The sequence below is a fragment of the Dermacentor silvarum genome, chromosome 1, assembly GCF_013339745.2.
Source record: "Dermacentor silvarum isolate Dsil-2018 chromosome 1, BIME_Dsil_1.4, whole genome shotgun sequence".
Taxonomy (NCBI): Eukaryota; Metazoa; Arthropoda; class Arachnida; order Ixodida; family Ixodidae; genus Dermacentor; species Dermacentor silvarum.
Window position 1 is genome coordinate 192,337,916 of NC_051154.1, and position 27,864 is coordinate 192,365,779.

The window sequence follows — 27,864 nt, forward strand, 5'->3', positions numbered from 1 at the left end:
TTTGCGTCGAATCGTAAGCGTCACATGTTCGGCTACAAACATGCAAGCCACAAGCTAAAATATCGCTGATTTTGACGCCACGAGACCCAGAACTTTCGAAGAAACGCGAGTTTTCTCGGAATGGCAGCCAAACACCACTGCTTTAGTACGGATCACAGCAAGCCCATTGAATACAAATGCAGCACATACTGGCTGTGGCACTGATCCAGCTCATCAACAGTGACATCAAAGCTGGTGCTGCAACATCAGAACATCCCACGTAAAGAAAAAAAAAAGAAAAACCACGAATGAGAAGAGTCTAGAGCACCCATGTTAGTCTTGAGACAATATTCCTTGCTGTTCCACAAAACTTACCAATTAAAACTTGCTTTATAAAGCAGTGCTCCAAAGCTTTATGCTACATCACTTGGCTAGTGAACAGTTAGCATGGTAAAGTGCGTAAAACCTTCCAGTTTCAATATTCAAGCAGAATGCAAGCCCTTTACCCTCTGAACACCATGTTTGGAGCCATAGTGAAGCCAGCGTTTACAGGAAGCACAAGAGTTCACTGGTGAACTTTTTCTGGCCACAATGAGGCTTCCGCAAGTGGGGCTGCAGTCATGGGTGTCCACTACAGCAATAGCCCAACATAACAGCGACACTGCTATGCCACTACTAGCTGCTTGCGAGCTAACTTTCTGAGCGACTGCCTATGGCTGCTTTAGGAGTGCAGTCACAGAATCAGTATGCCGGATGTTGCTACAAATTTGAAACTGCAGTTTTAAAAGAAAAGGACGGTTCCTTTGGTGACATGATGTCAGTGGTGGAAACCACAGGTTGAAGGGTGATTATTAGTTGCTAATTAACAAAAATTCATTCATTAACTTTTAACGTTAAACATTGAGTTTTAGCATGTTCATTGTAATTGGGAAATTGAAGCAAGCTCTCTGTACAAGCCATACAAACTTTTAGATCTGCTCCGCGCCCCTCGAAAAGATGTTCCGCTTACGTCAGCCAGCAGCAGGCAGCCAGCATCGCTTTGCGCTCACTGCAGCCTCTGTTCCGGTTTCGCGCGCTCTGGTAGCCGAAATTCTTGGTGCCAAACTTCTGCGTGGAATCACATTTTTCTGGGTCCAAAGGTTGATATAGCTTGTATGGATACATCGCTTCAATTTCTCAGTTACGATGAGCCCACTGAAATTAAAAGTTAAAAATTTAATAGATTTTTGTTAATTAGCAACTAAGTACCATGTATCGCCTGTCACTCCGTGGTCGCCATCACTGATGGCATGTCTCCAAGGGAACAGTCCTTTTATTTCCGAACGGGTATTTTTAAAAATATTACTTAAGGTCTTCGTAGAAATACCCTGTATAGCAGACCTTAAGCCTTCATGCTGCACACAACTATGGAAATACGGCTGCTGTGGCCCAGTATCACGGCTGCTTAATAGCAGAATGCCTTAGGCAATGAGCAACCTCAGTAGGAAGCAATCAACGTCACCTAGTGAGCACTTATTGCTGCTTCTGCAGGCGATTGGCTTGACATTTAAATGGGTGGTATATGCCGTCAAATGACTTCTCTGAAATTACGCCAATAAATGAACAACATAGCACAGCTGCTCTGCTCCACGCAGGGCGACAGTGCCACAGATTCTGAAGAACAAAAACAGTGCATTACGTCCGGCACAAGAACTTGCGCCCCAGACCAGGTAGCTTGTCACACAGCCTTGTACTGCTAAGGCACTCTTTATTTGTTGTCCTTATAAAAACAAAATAAAAAATATAAAATAACTTAAGAAAAACAAAAAAATTTAATGTTTCTCAACAATCTAGACTCTGACAATCCCTTAACATCACCCTGGCTTCTTCACCGTTATTGCACATGGCTTTCTTTTCTGGGCGCCTCCTTTCTCCCCTTTCCACCACTTACAAGGAGAATGGCTGGCAGGCAGTTGGGTGGGCAGAATTCAGTCCTGCCTTGTCTCATGCTTGATGAACTTGCCTTGGGGGTGCCTACGCCACACTGCTCGAGGCGGCCCCCGGCGATTCCATCTAGGACGAGCTGCAATGAGACCAGCAAGATAACTGAAGCAAGTGCACATAACATGCAGCATACCATCGGCCACCACACTACATTCAGAACTATGCTACCAACAATGACTTCCTCGAGCATCCTGCTTGACCACAGGCATCTATGCGATGCAAAAAAGCTTACCCTAGACTTCATGATACACCTATAAAGTGGTATTCCAAGTGGAATACCATGACACCCAGGGCGATTGCCAACCTCAGACATCTTGCACTTCCTTTTTGTGACAAAATACAAATTTTACTAAATGCACCAAGAGACTGCTCACCCCTGAAAAAGCCACACAGACAGAAGCGCCACAGCCACCAATACACATTAAGAGCAGACTGCAGCGGCCATAAAGTGCTAGTGACATGCTACGCTGCTTGCAAATGTTTGCGGGGAATATGGGCGATTTGTCACGCAGGCCTCAAGTTTGACTTCACTTTCTTTTCGGCTTGTACATGAGACACCACACAAGAATTATATCTGCTAGATGGGCAAGTGATGACGATGTTCCAGCAGGTTGCGGCTAGGTAGTAAATTAGCAAGAGCCAGATTTCAACAGGTTTCACTACACAAAGGCAAGTAGTAGACAGAAGTGAGTGCTGAAAAAAGCAAACAGCTTCAAGCACCTATTTCTAATGTATTTGCATCAGTAGTTCCTCTGAAGCCTTTGGTAGTGGCTGCTGGTATGCTTTCAATATGACTAACACTCGTATCTATGACTGCACCATGTACACATGCCAACAGGTTCAGGATTCACGTGTCAGAATCTTGCTTAGGAATCTTGCTTAGCAGTTTTATTTAATAAAGCACAAAGCAATATTCTTGGCTGTTCCACATGTGGGGATTAAGGTGCAAAGCTGCATACCATCTTCTGCTGGCATATGTCAACAGACTTTTCCAAGCTCAATCTTCAGGAACCGTTGTTGAAGCAGGTTCATGGCTACCACAGCTAGTACACTTACCCCATGTTACTGTTTTTTTAGGAAGTGATGTTCATAACCTTGTAGGGAGTGAGGCAAAAGCTTTAAAGAAGCTTGACAAGCCTTCACTCCCCATGCACACCATGCTTCTCCAATCTAAAAGTCAATTCACATATGCAAGTACATGACACAAACATACACAGAATGGCCACACCATGAGCACCCTTCTCCCACACCTGAGGTCTGAACCACTGAGCCCTTCCTTGCTGAGGCAGAGGCTCCACAGGCCTGCCACGAGTTAGATGTTGAACCTTTCCACCTGCAACTTCATAAGTTCAGTGAACCTGGTCAGCCTATTGCAATGGCCATGCACGCTCGATCAGTCTTACAAGAGCCTTCGCCCACAATTGTGCTGAGATGTAACTCTGCATCCCTTATGTGCTGCAGAGTAGAAGAGTGTCATGCCCTTTCTAGACTATCACTTGCTGGGTGAGCCTGGCAGAGGCCAATCTTCACAATATTAAATTCACTGGTGCAAAAAACTGGCCAAGAATACTAAAGGCCAGCCAGTAGTCAACAGTAGCGTTGCCTTCAGATTGCCAAGACTAATATCAGTGGAAAAGTTGCTTGTTCAGTCTTTTCGCAACAGATGGTGACAGTACGATCTAGTGGCTGGGCACCCATAGTAGTCTTCTACATTCCCCACCATTCATTGTTGCATTGTCTAAAGGTGTGGAGCACAATGGACTTGCATTCCATTTCCTCTCAGTTATTCAGGTTGGCAGTAAGCTTCTGCTACTGCAGTCGAGTTATACTGGCTACGGCCAGCCAGACAAAGTACACATGGAGCAGCATCATACATTGAAGCTCTATATCCCAGTGATTGTGAAAACAGCCCACCAGTGCCTCTATGTGCACCGCATCCAGTGTCCCTCAAGTGTCTACCTAGTGGACATGTCCATTTCATCTGCTGCTGAGGTTCTGATTGGCCGGGCTGGGTACGTACAAGAAGGAGACAGGCGCCCCAACCAATCAGCACTTCAGCAACAGACAAGATGGACATGTCTACTAGGTGAACACTTATAAAATACCCCCCTTGATCCCACTGAACAAAGCATTATTGAAGGCCCCACAGTCTCGAGGCAAATTCTAGTGGTCATACATGCAATAAAAATTAAATGGCAGAATTACCTATTTTTGAAACCACTTTTCTCCGTTTGCTAACTGAAATTTCTACAAGCAAAAACTATAGTTTTTTTTTCTATATGCGAAACAAACTTGTCCAGAGACCGCTTTCTGAGGCGAAATTGCATGCAGAATGCTACTGTCCACTTAATTTTTTTAAAAACTTTTGCCTTCCTTATCAAATAAAAATCGAAATTTTGAGTGGTGTCTTATGTACACTTTTTTTCTTTACGCGAAGTAGTATTTCAATATAAAAAAAAGTGGCTCCTCAGTTGCATAGCTTTGACCTCCCTAATATTAAATAAACCACAAAAATGCTAAGCACTCAGGTTCTCAAGCAATCGTCTTTGCAACTAATGAGAGTCACATGAACATTTTTAGAGCAGTAACTGCCAAATTTTATAAAATAACTTTTCATGAAGCCCTAGATAGGGGTTCTAGAACTCTGTTCCATAAATAGCATTCTAGAGTTCCATGAGCAGAACCACAAAATGTGGAAGAGGGAAGAACGATTTTCCATTCTTTTCCACAATTTTTAGACTTAAAGAAAAACTTTGCACTGCATATTGAATTTGACAAAGCTACTGCACATCACATCTGCACATTAGTAGTCCGACCCATGCAGCAGAGGCATACAAGACTCCTCCCTGTGCAATTTGCCGCACTAAGCATGTTACAAACCACCCTTGCGAGGGTGGTTTGTAACTCGTGAGCGGGAATCAACTCGTTTTGAAAGATGAGGGCCACTTATTCAACGTCTGCCTAGTCAGCTCTTGTTGCAAACAGATGACTATATTTTGTAATGTACACGTGGGGCACATTCACCCACGTGATTTGCAGTACATAGTGTTAGCACAGTGCAGTTTTAATAGAGGCTGGTTTGGTACCACACTCAGCCTGTTTTTACCTTACTTGTAAAAAAAAAAAAAAAAAAAAAAACATGCAACAACCATTTTGATGCGCTTGAGGGGCACCACTGCAGGCTTTTGGACCAAAATAAACAGTGTATTGGCTGTGCTATGCAGCTGCAGCGATCAGCATGCACACAACTCCCTTCTCATCTGCTGAGTCCAACACTAGTGTGCAATGTCTGCTGCGATCTCCAGCAAGCTCCCACAAATGACCCCACTTGTGCGCTTTGCAAAGAAGATTTGTCATTGAGCTAACTTACAAGTGACAAACTGATACGCCTAACAACTGGTTGCAGATTTCTGCATTCATGGAAATGTTAACTTGCAGTTGGCTGTGAAACGCTACACAATAACGCCAATAACAAGATTAAACACTGGAATATTACATGCCAAAACCACAATCTGATTATGAAGCACGCCGTAGTAGGGGGACTCAGATCAATATTTACCATGTAGGGTTCTTTAACCCTTTAACTCTTTCCCTACCACACCCATTGGGCATCCCTAGCGCTCTTATCAATGGTTTGAAACGCCGCTTTCAAGACCTTCCGGGCCGCTCACGGACACACTGTGCCATCGGACATGAACGAGGAGAAAGTATATTTTTGTTTTCTAAGCAGTACGCCTGGCGGCGATTTTTACACGCGCTCCAAAGTTTAGCGATCGTCAAAGCAGAATGCAAAAATGTCCCAGCTCCGGAAATGGCGCGCGTGCTTCGGGAGATCAACGATATTTCAATTCCGCTGCTTCTGCGATTCATCTTATCAATACATCGAGCAGTAGCGAGTCAGAGGACGCCGACTTTTCGTCGGACTTAAAGCGACGACAACGCAAACCAGTCCGGAACATCGGCGGCCACAGCCCGGCATGCCCAACTGTAGCGCTTGCAGTTAAATTTTTGTAGCGGAGTGTACCTGTTCAATGAAAAATTGATTTTTTCGGAGATAGTGCCTAATAGGCAGCAATAAATTTTGTATCTCTCATAATTTTCGTAACATTTTTTTCACAGTAAATACAAGCGTGTCTTTACAAACTTTGTTCAATTTTATCGCACAATCTCGATTTTAACAATCTATATCGTTTCTATGATATACATCTCGTTAATAACATTTTTATGTGTGAAAAGTGCATTTTGCTTCATGTTTATGTATTACATTAAATATTGAGTGCAGCAGTTATTTCAGAAAAAAACATCTGCCATAACATACAGAAAACACCTATTTTCCCCATGGTAGGGAAAGAGTTAATGACGGCACATATAAATACCAGAAAAAAAATGTTTTTTATATATAAATGTACAAAACACATCGAGAATAAGCATAATCAATGGAAAGAAAAAATACTTTGTGAAATCTTTCAGCAATTGGGGGGAACCTTAGGCATAAAATTTGTAGTGGGCATCACCCCAAGCCACTTAAGGCTTCGTTTTCAATTTGTATAGACAGCTCCACCCTATGTGAACCACAGGTGCACATTTCATTTGCTTTACATCACATGTGTGACACCACAGCAGCTGGATATCTTGCATGAGCCTGTCTCCTCTGACTTTGCTTTCAAAAGACAGCGAGTCACGCGCCTAACTTCTTCCTAGTCCAGTGTTCCGGCTCTAAACCAACAAATGACACTTGGTACCTGTCGTTAAGTGTTGGCCAAATACATCTAGCCAGAAACTTCATACTCAATACCGAAACTCAGCAAGAAAAAAATTTGTTTTTCTAGTATGTTGCCCGTAGGCAACATAGAAAATACATACTAGAATAACGGGTTAATGTGCACCAAACGCACAATACACAAGTGTTCTTGCATTTCCCCACATTAGAATGTAGCCACTGTGGCTGGGATCGAATCCGAGACCTTGTGCTCAGCAGCACAACTCCACACCTGCTGAGCTACCGCAGGAGATAATGCAATAAAAAGCATCTGAGGCAATAATGAATTCATGACACTATTATAAATGTATCGGAATGCCTGATGAAGTCGCCAATCAATAGCTCACAGTGTAGAAATGGTGTCATGGAAGTGCTGTAGAAATAAAGAAAAGAAACAGTCAATGCTTATACCTGGAAATACTTTCATTGTAACAGGGTTCAACTGTAAGTTTTCCAGTTTCTGGATCGGTCGTATGGAAAACAATGCAGCACGGTGCTTACCAGCAGCAAAGCTGAACTTGTAGTCTGTCCCATCATGAGCAATAACTTCTTTGATGGCAGTTATGGCACTTTCATGGTCCTTGAATCTCAGCAGCACTTTGCTAAGGGAGAAAAAAAGGAAGAGCAGATTTACACCACTTTTCATTTTGCCAAGTATATGCTACTTTATAATATTAAGATATACCATTTCCAATTTTTTTAGCATGCAGCAGCATAGAAGCAACAATGAACACATACCACGTGAACACTAATGCACATAGACAATAGCCTCAAGAAAGTTGCCAGTTATCATGCACGAGTTACACCCGAGTTGTGAGAAGTGGCAAAATGCAGTCGCATAAAATAATCTTATTGTGGCAGCGTCCTCATTAATTTGACATACCCTTCACGGCGGTCAATGAGTAGGGCATCGGGAAACAGCGGCCCAAGGGCATCCATGCCTTTGTCATCAGGGAACCCTCGCACGTACAGCAGGCGGTCCGACTTGTATGTGGAACTGCTGCGGGGTCTGCTAGGCTCCACCTGCACTGGCTGCCCCTTCAGCTGCATGCTGCGCAGGAGCTCCAGCTGTGCAGCAGCCACCTCTGGGCTCTCAAAGTCCAGGAATGCACTGCGCCTGTATGGCCAAATGCAAGAAAAGAAATAACGAGACCACTTCATACAACATGCAGATGCACTTAGTGTTGAAACTACTGTGAGAAGGGTGCACACACGAAAAGCACGAGCACAGAGTAAAGGTACAACATGTCGAACACCCAATTCAAAAATTTCAGTAAATAGTCGACAGTCCATGCTCATGCTGCTTTTTGTTTCATGCCAAGTGCAAACAAATATATCACCAGCGGAAAAAAAAAAAAAAAGAGGGGGGGGGGGACAGGCAGAGGCATGGTTCTTTCTAGGGTTTTACGTGTGAAAACCAGTGCTGATTATGAGGCACGCTGTAGTGGAGGGTTCTGGATTAATTTTGACCACCTGGGGTTCTTTAACGTGCACTACAACGCAAGCACATGGGCGTTTTTGCATTTCGCCTCCATCGAAATGCCACCGCCGTGACCGGGATTCAATGTGTTGCGAGGTTACGGCTAACTTGCATGGTACTGGCTAGCTAAAGCCTAATGTTTTCACAACTCTTGATCGCAACTCTTAGAGCACATGTGTGCGCCAAAGTCTTTGGCTGGAGATGGAACTGTTTATAGCACCATCCAAATAGGCTCTTACTTGCTTCTATATACCATATTCCATGTAAGGATTGCACTTCATTTTTTACAGGGTGCAGGCCTTGAACGAGGCAGGCTTATGGATTCATACCGAGGCCTCAGACTGCTATACAGAATAACAACCATTGGTGTCTGACTATGACCCTTTGTATTCAGTCCTTGCTGCTTTCACTGCCCTTGCCGTTCAAGTCTGCCTCATCGATGCCCTCCCAAAGCTGGTTGCCTTCTGCGCCATCCACTCAGATTCCAGTCACTGGTTTCATCCGATGTCATTGTTAAAAGCTTCACACACCATGCATTCAAAATCCGTGCACTGCCCTCTTCATGCACACAGGGGGGATCTTGGTAATCATCCAGTGGAACATTCCTGGAAGCACGAGGCAGCTAAACAACACACTGCAGAGCAGCAAATACCATTAAAGTGTGCTGGATCTATACTACGCAGGAGGAAAAGGACGGGTGCTGTTTACTGCAGGCTAGGTCCACCTGGCAATTGCTCTGCCTAACATATCAACTGCACTACGGTCGGAAACACTTTACAGTAACTAGAGCAATTTAGTAGCCACTTGCGGAAATAAACCAGCACGCGGGTATGCGCGTGTCGCTGAAAATTTTCCCCCATAAAGCTGTCATGCTTCAAAGTGGGGGTGCAGGCCTTACATGAGTAACTACAATATTTGCCTAGCCTTGCACTCGCCACAGAAACAGAAAGACTGCACCTGCCAGTGATAAAAAGAATAGCCCCAACTAGAAATAGGTGCACCCAAGTTTACAGATGCTATCAGCCAGGTGTACTAAAGAAGCCAAGTGTAGGTTGGGGTCTTGGGCAAGCCAATTATAAAACTCACAAACATATGTCATGTAAATGGAATGTCATTGCAACAGCTGGAACTGCCACGCATGTGTATGCACTGTTCTGCAACAGCAATAGTAAAGATGGACAGGATATTATTATATAATCTGAATGAATATGTTTTCAAGCTGCTCCAGTTCATTTACCTACTATAGGCAAAAATTCAGTCAACACTAATGACGCTAGAACATGTTTCATTACATATATAGTACAAACTTTAAAATATAGTTTACATAATTTGTGCACAATGTTTTCCCAGAGCAGCTGAACAAATATACAGGGTGTTTTCTTTTTAACCCTTACATGGCACATCCAGGCAACACAAAAGGCTGTTGCGTCGCAGCGCAGGGCAACGAAACTGATGCAACGTTGTGAAAAGCAGCAGCAACAAGTTTTCATTGTGAATAAATACAATCGTACGCCTGTTTTAGCTAACGCATACTAGATCTAGTTTTAATAAATCGTCATCATCAGTAAAAATGTGTTCCATGTCACCCCCATTAAATGCGGTGGCGCCGTCTGGTGGGTAGGAACCAAAAGACTTGCGGCTCTCGGTGCGTCTCAGGCCTAACAGCATGAAAACAAACCGATTTCAATAATGACAAAACATCGCCAATATGTTGTCCTTAAGTAGCAAGAGTGAATTCAGATCGATGTCAGCGACCTGGCTGCTGCCATATTGCCACACGATTAAGGTAGCCAGCAGAAGCCCCCGCACAGACTTGCGGACAAGTAAAGTTTTCTTTCTGGCCGAAAACTAGATGCGACAAGCGACGACGACATGCCATTCGCAACGCCCAAACCTATCACTTGTAGGCATCGCTCGAAAATCGCACATTTGTGGTAGCGCCTTTCAGGCATCTCGAAAATCTCAGCTCGTCATGAGTGACACTTTCTGGCTTAAGACAAGCCCTCCCCACAACGTAGATGGACGTATACATGCTATCACTGCTATTATTGTATTAGATTGCCCACCTTATTTAAAGGCATATTTGTTCTAACCAAGCTTTTAAGGCATATCAGGTTCAAAGGAACATTACGGCAGTGAGCCTTTTAAGGGTTAGAAGAGACAAATTACAGTAACTGAAGTTTTTAAGTGTGCAGATTTAGGCAATGAAGTAATTTTGTCAGTTGCGTGTAAGGGTTCCGTTGCCTTTAATGCATTCAAGCAGTTGAAACATAACCCATTGTTGACATCTAGCCAAACAATTGAATTTTAATGAAGTTTTTGTAGGAGCTGTGCAAACAAATATTTTATTTTCAGAAGAAATTGAAACTGAATGGGAAAAGAGATCTGCTATGATGTCAATTTTAACATGTTAGAACTTGTGGGGTTTCGGGCGCTCGCAGCTGTCCCATTGTGTTGCGTCTCCGAGAGCTCCATGTCCCTCGCCTCTCTGCCTGGACAGGGTAGCAGTGGGTCATAAAACACCGTCACTCGGCTGTCATCCCGCCCACGGCAAGGTCAGCGGACTTTCCCCATTGGCCGACATTCTGGCAGGATTCGGGCCCTGCTTGCGTGCGCTCCAGGTACGCAGGCGCATGATGGGCCCAGGAAGACCCCATCCAGGCATCACAAGGTGCGTACGTGTTTCTCTCCGCCGCCGCCGCCGGCCCTCTTTGTTCGCCACCGGCCAATGGTTACTTCGGCTCGTCGAGGTCCCGGCCTCGGCTGGTGCGGACATTCTTCTGTCGCTTTGATGTCTTGAGGCAGCGTCTTCCGATCATGCCCCGATCTGTTGTTCTGTTTCTGTTTCAATTTTCTCTGCTGTGGGGTGCGCGCGCGATGACAGGCGCTGGTCGAAGGATAGGCGGCATCTCCCTGCTGGGTTCTTTGTTTTCTTCATCGCGGTGCGCCGTTAGTGGCTACCGGCAACCATTAGGCCATGTTTCGCGTTTCAATTAGAGTTAGATCCGGATATGTTGCTAGAACTTATGTTGTATCGAACCCCAGCTTAATAAATGTTTGTTCCTTCTAGAGAGCTTCGCCCAGGGTCTCCCTTGCTGCGCACGCTGGCTCGCCTTCCCCTATAGCTGGGACTGGCAGGCGTGCGCCGCGGTGCGTCGGCACACGCAGGGGGCCGGTGCAGGCACGGACGCGGCACCCTACATGTATGCATCGCGGCTCGGAGTGCTCGAACCCACAGTGGTCGTCCGGCGTGCGCGATATCAGAGCGTGCCCACCGTGAGTGTAGCGTAGCGATGAGACCACAAACTTCATATCTTAAAGGAAGTACTCTTGTATTACTATCGACTACAACGGCTAAGAAGTATTACAATCAGAACTGGTTTTGGCACGTAAAACCCCATAATTTAATTTTAAGTATTACAACGAATTGTGCAGCTCCTACAGAAGCTTAATTTCATGATCCAGCTAGATAATGTCGAGGGCACATTCAAATGTGGGAATGCACCAGCGCTCCAAGATCAATAAAAAGTTAAAATAATTGATTGCATATCTGTACAAATTGCTCCTTATATAGAGGCCACCAATCTGGACACTAAAATAATAAACATAAGGTCAATGGGACTGAACTACACGAATTTCACAAACTTGGTGCACTAGAAACCACCACTTAAAATCCTTTTTAGCCCTGCAAGTGTAAGCTGAAAAATCCTGCACGAGCAAACACAAGACAACAAGAATGCACAGAAGATAAAGATGTGCTAAGTGCGTCAAGCTATTACAAAGTGCCAACGTGGCAAAAGACATGCAAAAGAACTAATCTTTGAAGATTGGTAAGAAAAGCATTTCCCAAGGACTCACCGATGACCATGCACAACTGACAAAAGAAAAGCACATTGTTATTGCACTTACCATGCACTTCTGAAAGAACAGTTCTCAAATTACAGTGGACACTGGTAACATCGATATTTAAACATTTTACATTTCAATGTTGTAATTTTTTTTCACTGTAGTCCTATTTCACTAAATAACTACGGAGTAAGAGCTGCCTGCAAGCAGTATGACTGTAGTGGAGCCCACTGAAGCACACACAAGGTTCCTTGTTTACAGGTATATTAAATTCAAAGTTTGAAGGGTAACAAAAAATTTCGCTGATAAGTTGAGACAAATCTGGTTTTAAACTTTTGCCAAATAAAAATTAAAAAAAGGCCATGTGCCTTTTGTTTAGAATTCAGTAATCAATGTTGTACAAGCTGTTATGCAACACTCGCACTAAAATAATTACCCTTTCCTGCAAAAAATGTCACACTCATCTGCATTCCTAGCATTCCTCACTGAGCTACATCTACCAAATTCTGGTATATATCATAATGGCATGATGGCACAATGTGAGAGCTTCGTCTGCAAAGCAGTTTCAAAGTTGGGTTTTTGAGTACTGTGAGGTAGTGTACAACAACAACACAAAAATCACATCAATATACATCATGTTAATATTTTCTCTAAAGCTTGCGTTTAGCTGCTATTTGAACTTGCCTTGAAGCCATGGCATATGCAGTCAAAGGTTGCAAGAGATTTACGATAGAATTATTTGGTGAAGGAACCTTACTGAAATGGGTCCAGGTCAGGTCAGTTGCTTAATTTGACATATTCAGCTAATTTTTTCTTGTAGTAAATGTTTCACATCATGGTATTGACAGAAGTGCCCATTTTTGAGTTAAGCCATTCCAATGTGGCGTTTGCTTGCGTTACATCACAAAAGCAAAGCAACCCTGTATTGACAGCATTTATCAACTATCCTTGAAATGTTTTTCAACAGTTTGCTGAAGATCAACTTGAACAAAATTTCAACTGTTGTGTGGGCTTCGAAGAGTACTTCAAGTGCATGAAATGAAACATCTAATGAAGGTTTTGGGCCCACATTCACAACTTTTCGTACATAAATGCTGCTTGCTGAAATTGGCTGGCAGCCTTAGCAAGTGCACCGAAATGCTGCCCAATGAAGCAGCCTTTTTACTTATGATAACATGACCTCTCCCGATTAATCTTATTTCAAAAATTGGCACACACTCCGAATAAATTTATTTGCGAGTTTTCAGTTTTCCCCTTCCACACCTTTGTGTGCCTACCATGCCATCCCATCGTGCTACCAAACAGACTGGCCCAGCTTTAAATTTTGTGCAATGTTGAACATAAGGGTGGCTTACAAAGTTACGAGGTGCACCAAGACAGCAGACAAGGCACTACTAGTGGCCAGTGTAAATGCTCACCTGTGGGTTTTTACACCTATTTTGTACCTACACAAACACTAGCATAAGCCAGTCTGAAGCAACCATTCACTTCACTGCATTATTAATGCTTAAACCATGCTAGAGGGCCTCCCTGACATTACCACAGATATTTCAGGTTTCCGTGACATCCTGACAAGTTATAATGAAGGTTAGCAGCTACAAAATCAAATTTTGCACTTGCAAGCATCATCGTCTAACAGCTATGTTTCACATGAAAATGAAAGTACTTTTCTAAACACACTTTTTGCAAACCCTCTGCTTGGTCAAAGGCAGCTAGCAATTTATCATATCTGCTAAATTTTCTCACATGCAAAGAGCCAGTCTACCTAACAGTAAAAATTAAAGAATAGAGTGGAAGAGCACTTGCAGCAGGTGAGAATGCAACCCACTTGATTAAAAATTCAATATGACATCACAAGTAGCCAATATGCGAGACGAACATTGATTAGTTGGGGCTCTAACCTGCATTAAAATCTCCGTAAATCACCACTGTTGCATTTTGCTCAAGTTAAGGTGCCAGTGCTGTAGCCAAAAATTGCACTGGCAACTTCATAATGGCAGGATACCATCAGTGCAAAGTTAAATTGGTGAGTGTGGTTAAGAAATGCTGTGCTGGTCTGCACCGAAGTGGCCAGAAGGACAGAATGCATTGCTATTCATTCACGCAGGTGGACACAAGGTTTTGCTTCTCTTACAAGCAACTCTGGTTTTAGTTCACTGTGAAAGCTACTAGGCTTGGGCAATTAAGCAAAATTTGCAAACATTTGGTTGAGTACCATATTTTTGTGCTTATAATCCACACCAAAAATTCGAAAAAGTTCACTGTAATGCCAGGGTGCGGATTTCAGTAAACCCTCCTAGCAAAGCCGCTATACTCAATTTATCATATTCGAAATTGCTCTCAGTCCCGACCAAAACGCATGCATATTAAACCGGATTACTCAAAGCATACCGATAAGCTGCTTCGCTTAGAGCGAACTGTCAAGCGGTGTGTTCGCATTCATAGGCACCGGGCAGCCATCGTAAGGTGCCAGCGGCGCACTGGCGAACAGCGCCATGACCAGCAGCAGTAAGAGCACTGGCATGTGAAGCGGGCGGGGTGAAGGCACACACATGCTTCGAGTGATTTCACACTGATTCTAAGACATAACATACCAGAAAACATTTTCTTGTGTCTGCTCTTGAGAAAGGCCACCATATGAGGTTGGTGACATTCATGGCATCAGGTTGTGTATGTAGAGTAGAAAACGAGCGCTAATTGTGAGGCAAAAGCACCCCGCAAGCATAGCTCCCTGTGCAAGCTAGGACATTGTACTTGAGCAGTTATTTTCCAGATGATATTTTGCTGTGCACATTGACCTTGTCTCATATTTATCATGTAAATTGGCGAAGCAGCACAAGAAACAAAAAAGGGAGACTTGCATCTCCCTTTTTTGTTTCTTGTACTGCTTCACCGATTGCTCACGTGTTACAAGTTCTCATTCTCCATCCGTATTTTTTCTTTGAGATGCTTCGCCTATCTTAATGTCCCAGTGCACTTGTAAGGCTGGTGTTGACAGTGAGTGTGAACACAACGCTGCATTTACATTCACTTGCGGTGCACAGCAAACGATTATGCACCAGACGCACCCAGAGTTGTGAAGCATGAAAAAGGAATATGCCCCAAAAGAAAAATACTAAGTCACTGACAGGACGGCAAAATGATGACTACAAATGCGAGTGCCTTCAGTGCCCAAGCTCCAGAGCCGTTACACCGGCGGTGGCAAAGGCGAACGCAACTCGCATGTAACACGAAGCTCTTGCGAATGAATGGCTCCTTTATTTATGTTAGAACAACTAGACAAAAGAAAAGCAGCGTTGGAAACGTACATGCTCAGCGATTGAAATGCAATAATCAGAGCGGGCGGGTGCCGCTTTCTTCATCGTATCATCATCAGAGTATATTTATGTCCACTGCAGGACGAAGGCCTCTCCCTGTGCTCTCCAATTACCCCTGTCTTGCGCTAGCCGATTCCAACTTGCGCCCGCAAATTTCCTAACTTCATCACCCCACCTAGTTTTCTGCCGTCCTCGACTGCGCTTCCTTTCTCTTGGTATCCATTCTGTAACTCTAATGGTCCATCGGTTATCCATCCTACGCATTACATGGCCTGCCCAGCTCCATTTCTTCTGCTTAATGTCAATTACAATATCGGTTATCCCTTTTTGTTGTCTGATGCACACCGCTCTCTTTCTGTCTCTTAATGTTAAGCCTAACATTTTTCGTTCCATCGCTCTTTGTGCGGTCCTTAACTTGTTCTCGAGCCTCTTTGTTAACCTCTAAGTTTCTGCTCCATATGTTTGCACTTCATGAGCATTTCATCGTATACCACGATGCATCAGCTGGGTGTCCCCAACCCTCACAGTCAGCGCAAAGAGCACCGCAGCCATGCGCTCAGAGTATTGCATTTTAATTGCTGAGCACTGTACATACTGTTACTTACAAACAGTGCATATCCAGGCTTTCCGCCATTCTGGAATGGTGAGGCCGCGATGAGGACCGATTGAATGGAATGACCTCACCAACTTCAGCCATGCTTCATTCAGTAACTGTTCATGCACCCAATAAGGCAATGCATTTGTTCGGATTTGGTTCCACATAGTATTTCGGCAGTGCAAAACAGAAGAAACGATGGAGCATATTCAACCAATGTAGCTGGCAGCAGCACCTGCTGCACCCGGCCATCACATGCCGTTACATTTGTGGTGCCACCGCAATGAAAGCGCCACTGATCCCAACTCATCCCTTGCCTGGTGCCTATGGCAGCGCTCCGAGCCTTACACGCCGAGCGAAGCATTCTGTCGCCAGCTAGGCCATCGCCGCCTGCGCACTCATGGCAGCGCTCATGACCTCTCATCTCGCCACTCGCCCTCTCAGTTTGTTCTTTTTAATGACGATCGCTAGATCCACGATCACTGCAATCATGAGCAACTGCCATGACACCGGCAAATAAAAAAAAAAAAAAAAAAAAGGTAAAGGTGTGGCCTGCAGCGCACAGAGACTTGCGTACTTGGTCCCACGGAAACTGCGCTCGCGCCACACATCTCTGCTCCACGAACAGGGAGATCAAATTATCACTTCTATCGAATTTTTGCGCCGTCCTATTTACTTCCTTAAAACGGGGCATTAGCGTAGCCAGAGGTGGAGTTTGGGGCGCACACAATGTGCAGTGCTGATGAGATCCTCCGTGGATAAGAGATGTGCAGCCTGAACTTGCTGCTTGCAAGGATATTGAAGTGTGGAAGAGAGGCAAAGAAAAATTTTCAGCTGTAGAATCTGCCCTTCTTTGAATCCAATGTTTAGCACCGTTGCTGTCAGGGGCTGGGGTTAAGTCTACTAGACTGTCTGTCTAGTACCCTCTCATCATGGAACTCTCATGTCGCCAAATGCGTGCGAGGAGTGCGCCGCTTTCGGAGAGAAAAGTAGGAGAAAGGTGTTGCCCGATGCCAGTAGCAGCTAGAACACCGCGGCCCCACCTAAGGCTAGCCTCTCACTCATTCCGGATCGTGTGAATCTCCCCTCAGTAGTTATAACTACTGAGGGGAGATGAGCGCTAAAAAATACACACAGAGTACACACTAAAATGTGCATAAATGGCACGAAGAACGAAGGTGGCAAAAAATTAGGAAGGGTATCTCATCAATGCCTGATCCCTTGACACAAGACAGCCTTGGCCAGTCGCCTAGCTACAGTACACCTACCCCGTCGTAACACGTGCTGTTTGCTGCTAAGAGCCCATCCTAAGAAAATATCTCTTACGTCTTTAAGATGGGTGTCAGGAGACGGAACAGTTCCAAATCTCTCGGAGCTGCTAGCCCTTATTTTACTGTGAACTACCGATGTCGTAACACAGAAAGCAGCCCTGCTTCAGTCTGCCTGCCTCATTGATCCCCAAGTTTGATTCCCACGGGGGGTCATTGATTCCCAAGTTTGATTCCCACGGGGGTTGATTCCCACGGGGGGGGGGGGGGGGGTTAGTAGGGGCAGGAGATGTAGCTGGCGGAAAAATAAGATATATTACACTATTTGGCATCCACTTTGTCCAAACTCAAGAATTAAAATATATCAAAGCAGTCAATGTGAATAAATATTAAGATCAGGAGCACACACTACCAGATGTTTTTACTAAGGGGGGATGGTAGGGTAAACCGGCCAAACAAATGCATCTTTAGGTTTTAGCACCAAAAAATTGTACAAATCCCGAGGAGCAAGTCAGTAGAACGGCAACTATGAACAAGCGCTCCAAGCCATTTAAACATCGCGCCAAACGTCGCACCTCTTGCGATTCAAAAATGGCAGGCGCACGCCTCAGTTCAGTGCCATGTTATTTGCTGTAGGTGCTGTATTTTTGCGTTTTATCACCTAATTTTACTTGTTCGGAAAACTAGGCAATTTACAACTAGTTTGTCAGTTGAGACTGCAAGTTTTGCCATTAGAGGGCGTTAATGCACTGTATTTGCCGCTTCTTTGGCGTTTTGTGTAATTTTGCCCATGTGTTGCATTTTTTTGTTGATTATTTTAGTATGTTGTGGTGCCACAACATTTCAAGTAGTAATGCAAAGTGGACGAGGAAGAGAACGTCAACGTAATCAGTACGTGGAGAAAAATACCAGTAACAACAAGAGCAGCAACAACGATGTACGTCGTAGCGCGCACTTTTTAAATACAGGTGAAAGTTCTACATGTGGTAGTTTGAATGTTGACGAAGCAAAGACATCGGGGTTTCATTTTACTAACACTAAGATCCTTCGGGGAATTTTTTCAATAAAGTGCTGTGTGCAAGAAGTGTAAGAAAGGCGAGCTTCACCTGGAAGAAGGGGAGTTGAGAAGTGGGCTAGCACCTAGATAATATTCTGTATTTTTTGGTATCACATTTTTCATTTTTTTAATGAATTTGATGTACCTTTTCTAAATAAGTACGCAACCGATCCCTGTGAAACTTTTGCAGGTTATAGTGCAATGTGTTGCCAACAACCTGAATCACTATTATAATAATAATAATGTCAACGTGATAACCGAATAAATGAAATCTTCATGTTCACCTCTAATTAAACATAACCAATAGCGAAAAAAAAAATGTTTTTCTTGCATGTCGCATGCACAAATCAAATTTTGTTTCACAAACACTGTTCCATTTGACAACAGCTATATATGAAATATAATTACCAATTTAGAAGTTATCCTGTTATTCGTTACTGAGAAAAGTACGTTGAAACATTAAATTAGCCAAATTTTGATACTTATTTGCAAAAATTGCTCAAAATGTTTTGACAAAAAAACAACAACACGTGGACATTAACTCTTTCCGTCCCGCATCCATTAGGCATCGTTAGCCTGCCATCGATGGTTTGAAACGCCACTCTTCGAGACTTTCTGCGCCGCTCACGGACACACTGCGCTATCGGACGTGAAGAACTATATTTTAGTTTTCTGAACAGTTAGCTTTATCACAAGGCAGTGATTTTTGAACGTACTCTGAAGTTTCGCGATAGTCAAAGTAGAAAGCAAAAATGTCCGACTCCGAGAGCAGTGTGCGCTTCGAAAGATCACAGAACTTGTGATTTCGCTGCGCCTGCAGGCGATTTTATCGATGGATTGTGCAGCAGCGAATGAAGATGCTGCTTTTTCATTGGACTGACAGAGCGACGACGACGACAAACCATCCTGGAACATTGGCGGCTGCAGCCCGGCATGGCCAACTGCAGTGCTCGCAGTAAATTTTTTGTAGCGGAATACCTGTTCAATGACAATTTTATATTTTTTTGGCGATAGTGCCTATTAGACAGCTATACATTTCGTGTACCCCATAATTTTCTTCGAATTTTTTTTCTTAGTAGATACAAGCATGTCTTTACAAATTTTTCAATTTTATCCCACAATATTGATTTTCACAATTTATGTTTTTTATAACATACATGTCGTTAATAAATCTTTTATTCGTGAAAAGTGCACTCATTCTGTTTTTTGTTTATGTATTATAAAATACTGAGTGCAGTAGTTCCTTAAAAATCTGGCATAACCTACAAAACACCTATTTTCCCCCATGGTAGGGAAAGAAGCTAAACTGTATCCCCCTCCATCATGAAGATTTTCATTTTGCTTTCTTCAGTAGGTTTTATGATAGAACGCTTAAACAGAAGTGTTATATTTACCCTACCATGCCCCCTTAATTTACATGACTACATATTATACTTTGCAATTATTAAATACAAGACTTTCAAAACCCGTGCTGTGGACACCTTGAAAAACAATTTTTACTTCCCAAATTTATTTTCATAGGAGCTTTGGAGGTAATTTGTCACCCTTGCAGAATAGGTGGCAGTGTCAGTTTTGTTGAGCAAGTGAACACCAGTGACACGACAAAATGTGACAAGGGCCATGATAAATCAAGCACAGTTTGTGTGCTTAAAAAAGTGTTCCTCGTTCCATAAATCAGTGCTTTGTTTATCTGCTTGCCATGTATGCTGTTACTTCTGAGCTGTAAGAGTGACTCATATTCAGTACTACCATTTCTTTACCTCAATCGGTTTTAAAGCAACATGGTGTGCACATCTGTGGCTGAAAATAAAATTTTTAACTACAGTGAAAGCTTGTTAATTGGACCCTTCTTGACAAAAATTGTACGGTTCTGACTAGCCATCCAATCTGAACATAAGGGCATTGTGTTATGGTTAATTTAGAAGTATTTGTCCACATCTATGCCTGTTACAATGAATCTGCATACAACATACAGTAATTTGAGCTATAACAGAGCATACTTATAACATAATTTGGTCTCCCTTATTATTCCTGCAACAGCCTTCTTTTAATAGACCTGGCTATAATGGACAATTTTGGGCAAATTTTGTTTAGATCAGGCACATACAACATACTTTTCCCAACTGCTTGTGAAAAATATGGACATCACTTTCTCCAAAGGAATGAACACACTAGTGGGAAGCTTTGCGGAACCGCATGCCACATAACGCACCACTGGCTAACGACTTTTCGGGACGACCACACAAGCGGCTCACTGCCCCTAGGCCTAGTATGACTCATCCTGCTTCGCTTTAAATCCGTAGCAAATGGCATTTCAAAAACTAGCGTTCACAATCACAAAATACATCGTCTTGAGAACATTACCTTCTCATTCAACAATTTGCACAAAAGAGCAGATTGGCTGCTAGTCGCAGCCTCTAGGATGCAAAGTGAGATGCAAACGAGCCGTATCCCAGCTGGGCAATGGGGGCCGTGGACAATAGCACCAAGTTGGACTTGCCACAAATCGCAGCTCTCATTCATGCTAGAGGTATGACAGTGGTCATCATATATCACGAAAGATAAAATTAAGACATCCCATTTTCTATCAAACATTACTTTGTGCTCAAAAAGATTGAACGAACACTTGGGTTGTCTGCACTGGCGACTCACTATAGCTGGCTGGCACAGCGAGTAGCTGGCCGCAACAACACAAATATCGCTTGGATCAATTTTCTCACCAATACAAAAATCTTGCCAGTGACAGTAGTAAACAGCAATACATGGCATGGCCACAATTTACAGCCAGAAGAGGCTGTATGAGAAAGGCAGTGCAGGCACGAAGCAGAAAGTTCACTGCATAAATGTGCCTAAGAATCATGGAAAGCTGTTTGAATGCCGAGTGGATATGACACAAATGTAAGAAGCGAGACTTAGTGACAGCAGGATGGAATAGGTGCTTCTCATCCAGCATGGTGCACGCTATCATGCATGTACTCGGCAGTAGCCATCGGATAGATAGAAAAAAGGCAAGTCAGTATAACAATGAGTGGACATGTACACACACATATGCTATAACAGGGAAAATTCCCAGCAAGCAGCTAGCACAAATGTAATAGTATTTCCCTTCGAGGTGTGCATTTGCCCACTGCATTGTTGATGCAGGAGCACTTTATAGTGCTCCTGCATCAGGGGACATCACATCCCGAAAATACGAGGCTATAGTACTTTTGCAGGACCATATCTGAATGGACAATGCCTTGCAAATAAAGGGCTCCTTTAGAGACAAAACTGCATTTTTCTGCAAACCACACAATTATTCTCAGGTTCAAAACTATTCGACAATCACTATATATCAGATTTATCAATAAATAAGACTTGCCCAAGCCTAGTTTCTACAAAACAGTATTTCTTGTTCGTGACAAATTATGTTGCAACCGAAAACTAAGAAAAATAGGCATACTGCCCACAATAATTTTTCTTGCCAGGCAACAAGGCAAGATCTCATACAGTACCACAGATACCCTATTTTGGGAAGTACTTGGTGACGCAAGTAGAAGTATGTTGAAGAGAAACATACCTGTTTACAAAGCGGACACTGCGAATGGCATCCGACAAGGCACGAACTTCATCCTTGGTCACCTGGCTTGACATGTTTCCAATGTACAATGAACGCTTGCACATGTCATCAGCTACAGTTGAGGAAGAAGAAGCTGATCAGACTCTGCAATCCACTGTGGGCACACAAAGTGTTGAAAAGCGACAATAAAATATCTGCTCTCACCCCAGACGTAACGATGGGACTCTGGGATGCTTTCTGAAAAAAAAATAAAAAAGAAAAACAAAACCATGAGAATAATAAATGATCCACAAATTAATATGAAGACAATGGCAGTTACACGGCTTACCAAATGTTTGCAACCAAATACACACAACAGGCCCGAAGGTTCTCTTCACCACTTATGCGTTGTGCTCGTAAAAAGTAAAAACCATTATCCAATGTACACCCAACCAATGACAGAACATTTTCATGCATGCCATGCAAGGTGAGCGCTCACCGTGCTCGGCTACATCAAAAGGATCATGTAACAGGATAGTGCTATGAGCTCACAAGCTTCTGCACTGGCACTACAAATTTCCAGCATTAGAACCACTGCTTAGGTCAGCAGCATTCACAGTGAATTCCGCAAATATACACAGAATGGCTAATGCCAGCATGCTGGACTGCAAAATTCTTATGAGTATCAGGGCAAAACAAACTCACCATCAACATCAACACGTGGCCTTGTGTCTGAACGGTCCCGAGGGACTCGTCGCTGGTAAGGCCGGGGCCCACCCCGAGATGGAGTTCCTCCTTCCCGGTCAGTGCCTTCAGGCTCACTTTGGCTGTGGCTCTCCCCCTCCTTTCTAGGCTTGCGTCGCTTGGGACGACCACCGATGCTACCTTCACTCACACGCCCATTGGCCCGGTTCGATGGTCGTCTCCTGCCCTCCTGACCTTCTCCAGCTACTTCAGCAGCACCTGCTAAGCAAGGCACATACACTGCACTGTGGCGCTTCAGAGCATCCTCACAGGACATCATTTGACTTGTAACGAACACCAGTTAACTGGTATCATGCTGAAGAAATGGTACCAGGCATAGTGTTTCAAGTATTATAGGAAAACCACGATCCGATTATGAGGCACACCATAATGGGGGACTGAAATAATTTGGACCACATGGGCTTCCTTAACGTGCACCTAAATCCAAGTACACGGGTGTTTTCGCATTTCACCCTCACTGAAGTGCAGTCGTCGTGGCCGGGATTTGATTCCACGGCCTCATGCTTAGCAGCCTAACACCATAGCCACTAAGCAACCACAGCGAGTAGTGTTTCAGGTATGTTAATTGTAGTAATTTATTTGCACAACAGCTACTGTGGCTACCTTTGCAAAGTGGTCTGCATTGTATTGCTTTAGGAATGATGAAAATACCAATTTATATTGCTGCACCAAACTATGATGAATTTAGAATGTGGCCTTATGTGAGTACTGTGCAGCCATGCAGACAAAATGTCATCTCTCAGTGAGTGATCGCAAAAATTGAAAACAATGTGCCAAATAAAGTTCTAAGCAATAAAACTAGGCATGTCTGAACAGTGAAATTCACTATATCGGGTGTTTCTACAGAGACCCTGTAAAGTAATATTTAAAAATAGTCATTCTGAAATAAAAGATGGTTCCTTCGGAAACGTGCAGCCAGTGGTGGCGACCACGGAGTAACGGGCGATATGTGGTAATTAGACCCGCCGTGGTTGCTTAGTGGCTATGGCATTGGGCCACTAACCACGAGGTCGCGGGATCAAACACCGGCCACGGCAGCCGCATTTTGATGGGGACAAAATGCAAAAACACCCGTGTACTTAGATTTCGGTGCACATTAAAGAACCACAGGTGGTCCAAATTACTCCAGATACCCCATTACGGTGCGCGTCATAATCAGACTGGTTTTCGCAGGTAAAACCCCATATTTTTATATGTGGCAATTAGTCGCAAATTTTTTAAAATCCACTTATTAACCTTCAATTTCAGCAGGCTCATCATAATTGCAAAATTAAAGCGATTTCTCCCAACAAGCCATATAAACTTTTGGACTTGGAAAAATGTGATTACCCTCGGAACTGTGGCACAACGAATTTCGGCTATCAGAGCAGGCAAAACCGAAACTGGGAGGCTGTAGCGAGCGCAAAGCCACATCCCGCGAGGACAGTTCTCCTTACGGCTAGGTAAAATCGGTCTGCAACTGTATTCGTATTATTTTGCTTAGCTCTGCCTTATTTTAAATCAGCTTTTGTCCTAAAATGGATGGAAATCAGATTCTTGCTGTCAATACAAGAACCATAAACAAGCTCTAAGAATCGGACACTTTAATATAAAATTGTAAAAGTTGACAGGTATGCCAACGGCATAGCGAGCTGTCACACCAGCAATACCTTCATCCTTTGCTTCAGTAGACGGTTCACTCTCCTGCTTGGTTGCCTCAGCTGACACAGGTGCTGCAATGAGTAGTGGCCCAGCATCACAAGAAATACCCTCTCGCACATTGGAATACTAACACTGTCAGAGATGCTACAAGTCATAATTTGTGACAAGCTTGCATATTAAAAAAGATGTCTATCCTTTCACTGACAAAATGGAATAAATTCACATGATGTATTTCTTTTACTTTTACATAATTTTTCCAGGGGCAATGGTTTCTCATTTTGGAAAACGATAACATCAGGTGTCTAACCAAAAGTTTTCTGCTCATACCAAGACTTTATACCACTGCAACTAGGTTCAAACATCCATCTAGTAGCAAGAAAGAACTAGGCTGAGCAACTAAGCAATATGTTTCATAAACATTAAAAGTGTTATTACAAGTGTTGAGCTCCTAACAGCAGTGACAATTAGGGACCGCAGGCTGCATACAGGTCTAATTCTTTGAATAAGAAAGTAAAAGCTTTTAAATTAAGTTACATGTAATTAAACTGATCAAAGAAAATGTAGCTTATAACAAACAATTACATCTAAAAACCCAGCACCAGTGAACTTTAAAAGTTGTTCCTTTGTCAGCACAATGCCATTTTGAAATAAGATAGAGTTACAATTACTTAAAGGTCAATTTGGAGTGTGTGTGGCTTTGCCTCTGTTCTAAACACTCCATATTCTCAAGTGAATGAACACACTAACTACAGTCATTTGGCAGGCAGCATTTCAGTTACCTTTACAAGTATTTGACTATGCTTCATGAGAAAGATGTGCACCTAATTTTAATAAGCGACTGCCGCATGCTAAAAGACAGTTCCAATTCACATTACAAAATGCTAGGTGGAAAAAAAAGCAACAGGAGTATGACCTTAATCGAATCAAACATAATGCTCACTGTGCTGCATCACAGTTATGCAAGCAACATTGCGCCCATGCAATGACGGATACCGCGCGCAATAGGGAAGTGCTGGTATTTTTCTTCCGTAATCAGGAACTTCTACTCAGCGTGAAGGATTTTCGCAAGTACAAACGTGACGCGCAGCAATACCTGCAGTACCATGCGTCTAAGATAACAGCAACAATTTCTGCAAACTTGGTGTTAGCCGTTCCGAGGCACGCGGGTCGTGATGGCAGGAGCACCACGGTAGGCTCGCTGATGGTAGCAAAGAAAACTGCAGTTGCTGGCAACGTACAAAACTATCAGACGAGTATCTTTACTCGCTATCAGCACAATATCATTTTCGTTCTCGAAAAAAGAAGCACTTATTACCAGGGGTTGACGCAGCAGCATTCTCTCCGCCAGTATTCTTTTCCTGGCCCTCAGCGGCGTGACTTGACTTCTGAAACAATAATAAAACGAGCGTGATGCAGAAACACACTCCCGCTACCGAGGCGAAAACGAACGCTTCAGCATAGTCCGATTCCACAAAGAAGCGCATTTTTGCCAACTCGCTATCCCGTCACGTTTTATGTTGAGTTCTACTGCGCAAACAGAACACCGAAAAAAGAAAGAAAAGCCAAGCAAAAAAATTATTTGCCCCCACGCTTTGTCCCATTCCGTAGACGCTGCTCCAATTTCACGAGGCGAAGCTACACATGCCCGCGAGCCCGCGTGCACAGCTCCCACCCACTCCTGCGCATCGAGGCGCACGCCGACAAACGCCGAGACGCGTCGCTTAATTTCATATTGCATCGACACGCGGGTCTCGCGCGCTGGTCACGTCCCTCATCCAGCACTTTTCAGCTGACGGCTTGGGACGACAACCCGAGCGCTCCTTTAATACAGAACGCAACACATCGCGTCTACGCGATAATGGACCAAGCTTTCAAGGTCTGTCGACGATAAGAGCGAAGCCCTTTCGTGTCTCGTCAGCAAAACGGCTGTAAGGCCACGTTTCTCCAATGCTTTCTGGTATTTAAAATCAAGGTAGCAAGACAAACATACAATTGGAATGCTTGAAAGTCGCACGAGCTAGCTCGTCTTTCAAAAATACGACACGGGTGTGGTGCGGCGAGTTCAATGTCGCCTCGGCGCCAGCACGTTTCCCTCGCGGTCGGGAGACCATGCGCCACGGCGACGGTAGTGCGGAGTAGTCAAGTTGCGCCTGAGCACGCCTGAGCTTGCTGCGTTACGTGCCCTTACCTCGCTTGCAGCCGCCGGCTCGGGTTGTTTCGGATCGACGTCCTTTTCGGGACCCATATCCGCTCTGTCAGATGGAGACAAGTAAGCTCTGGTCTACTACGCTACAATCCTCCCTCTGAAAATGCGGGCAGTGAAATGCGGCTCCTGAAATTCCTACGCTGAGTGTGGGAAGTGCAGATGGAAGTGCATCACGGGAACTGGGAATGAGCTGCCTTGGCGCTGCTGTATCGTTCGTCTGCTCACGTGCTCGACAAGCTTGGCTTGGCTTGCCTTGCTTTGGGCACATAGTGGCAATGGGGGCATAGAGTAATAGAGTGGCGAGCATGTGGCGAGTGGCTCTGGTAAAGAACACTTTAGCTCTGGCCAGAGCCTCTTCTACTACTATTTCTGGGAGATCTTAAACGCGCCTAGCGTCTTCTGGGGATACAAACAAGAATCTTCCGAAGAAGCAACTAAGGGAAGTCATGGAAGACACTGGCTTTACTCTCCTTCACACACCAGACCAGCACACAAGAATCGGAGGAGCGAGACAGACATCGCCAGACCTCACGTGGGTTAGGCACCTACCAAAAGGCACACACTGGGACACATGGCCAGATAACATTGGCAGCGACCACCTGCCTATTGTGATTACCTGGGGTGAAATTTTCTCTGAGGCAACGGAAGGTTCATTCATCGACTGGGACAAGTATCGATAATATATATGGACCCACAAACCTGCAGACCTGCAGACCACAGACCTGCAGGAACTTGCAGAACACATACGAGAAGCAACGCGAAAGGCCAGCGCAATCTACAAGAAAGGACCTCAGAAACATGCGCCCGACAGGCACCTTAACTTGCGGGAGGCACGCATATATGCACTACATGCATACAGGAGAGAAAAATCAACTAGTAACCGCCTGAATCTTAAGCTCCTCACGAGACAATTGCATCGAAATACGCGGGCAAGTTACGCAGGCAGCAATGGCAGGACTACTGCAACCAGTTACACGGCCGGATAAATAATCAAAGGTTATGGAACATTGTGAAATAATTAGAAGCTCGGAGCAAAACTCGAACAGCCACTGAAAATATTTGCTTGGCGTCCAAATCTACAGCACGTGCCACTGCCGATACTTCTGCCAACACATTTTTCCCGCAACCGGCCAAAGATCCGGAATATCCAAAATGGCCTGAGGAAAAACACAGCAATGAAGCAATGGATGCTCCTTTCACGATCCAGGAGCTTATGACAGCATTGAAGGAGTCAAACAGTAAAACAGCACCGGGTCCAGATATGATTACGTACAAACAATTGCAGCAGAGCAGCTCACAGAAGATAACTGACTCCAGTTCTTGTCATCATTAACCATGCCTGGGAAGATGGGGCACTTCCTGGAGAGCGGAAAAATTCCTCTGTAATACCACTCCCAAAACCAAACAAAGCTCCGACAATTATGTGCCAG

The 27,864-nt window shown here is 44.0% G+C and overlaps 1 protein-coding gene across 5 annotated transcripts; it reads right to left on the reverse strand.

Moving 5' to 3' along the window:
* Positions 1 to 1,689: 1,689 nt before the first annotated feature.
* Positions 1,690 to 26,656, reverse strand: LOC119436569 (uncharacterized). Of its 5 annotated transcripts, XM_049658648.1 has the most exons (10): positions 26,417 to 26,656; positions 25,544 to 25,613; positions 24,228 to 24,299; positions 22,528 to 22,788; positions 22,048 to 22,080; positions 21,844 to 21,955; positions 7,605 to 7,838; positions 7,223 to 7,323; positions 7,069 to 7,094; positions 1,690 to 2,041 (listed from the first exon to the last, which is right to left on the reverse strand). In XM_049658648.1, the coding sequence occupies exons 1-9, from the start codon at positions 26,471 to 26,473 to the stop codon at positions 7,084 to 7,086; spliced, it is 951 nt and encodes a 316-aa protein (XP_049514605.1). In that variant the 5' UTR covers positions 26,474 to 26,656; the 3' UTR covers positions 1,690 to 2,041; positions 7,069 to 7,083. The 5 variants fall into 5 exon arrangements, with proteins under 5 accessions (XP_049514605.1, XP_037559378.1, XP_049514591.1 ...); XM_037703450.2 differs by lacking the exon at positions 7,069 to 7,094 and having other exon boundaries at positions 22,528 to 22,785; positions 24,237 to 24,299; positions 26,417 to 26,654; XM_049658634.1 differs by lacking the exon at positions 7,069 to 7,094 and having other exon boundaries at positions 22,528 to 22,785; positions 26,417 to 26,654.
* Positions 26,657 to 27,864: the final 1,208 nt, after the last annotated feature.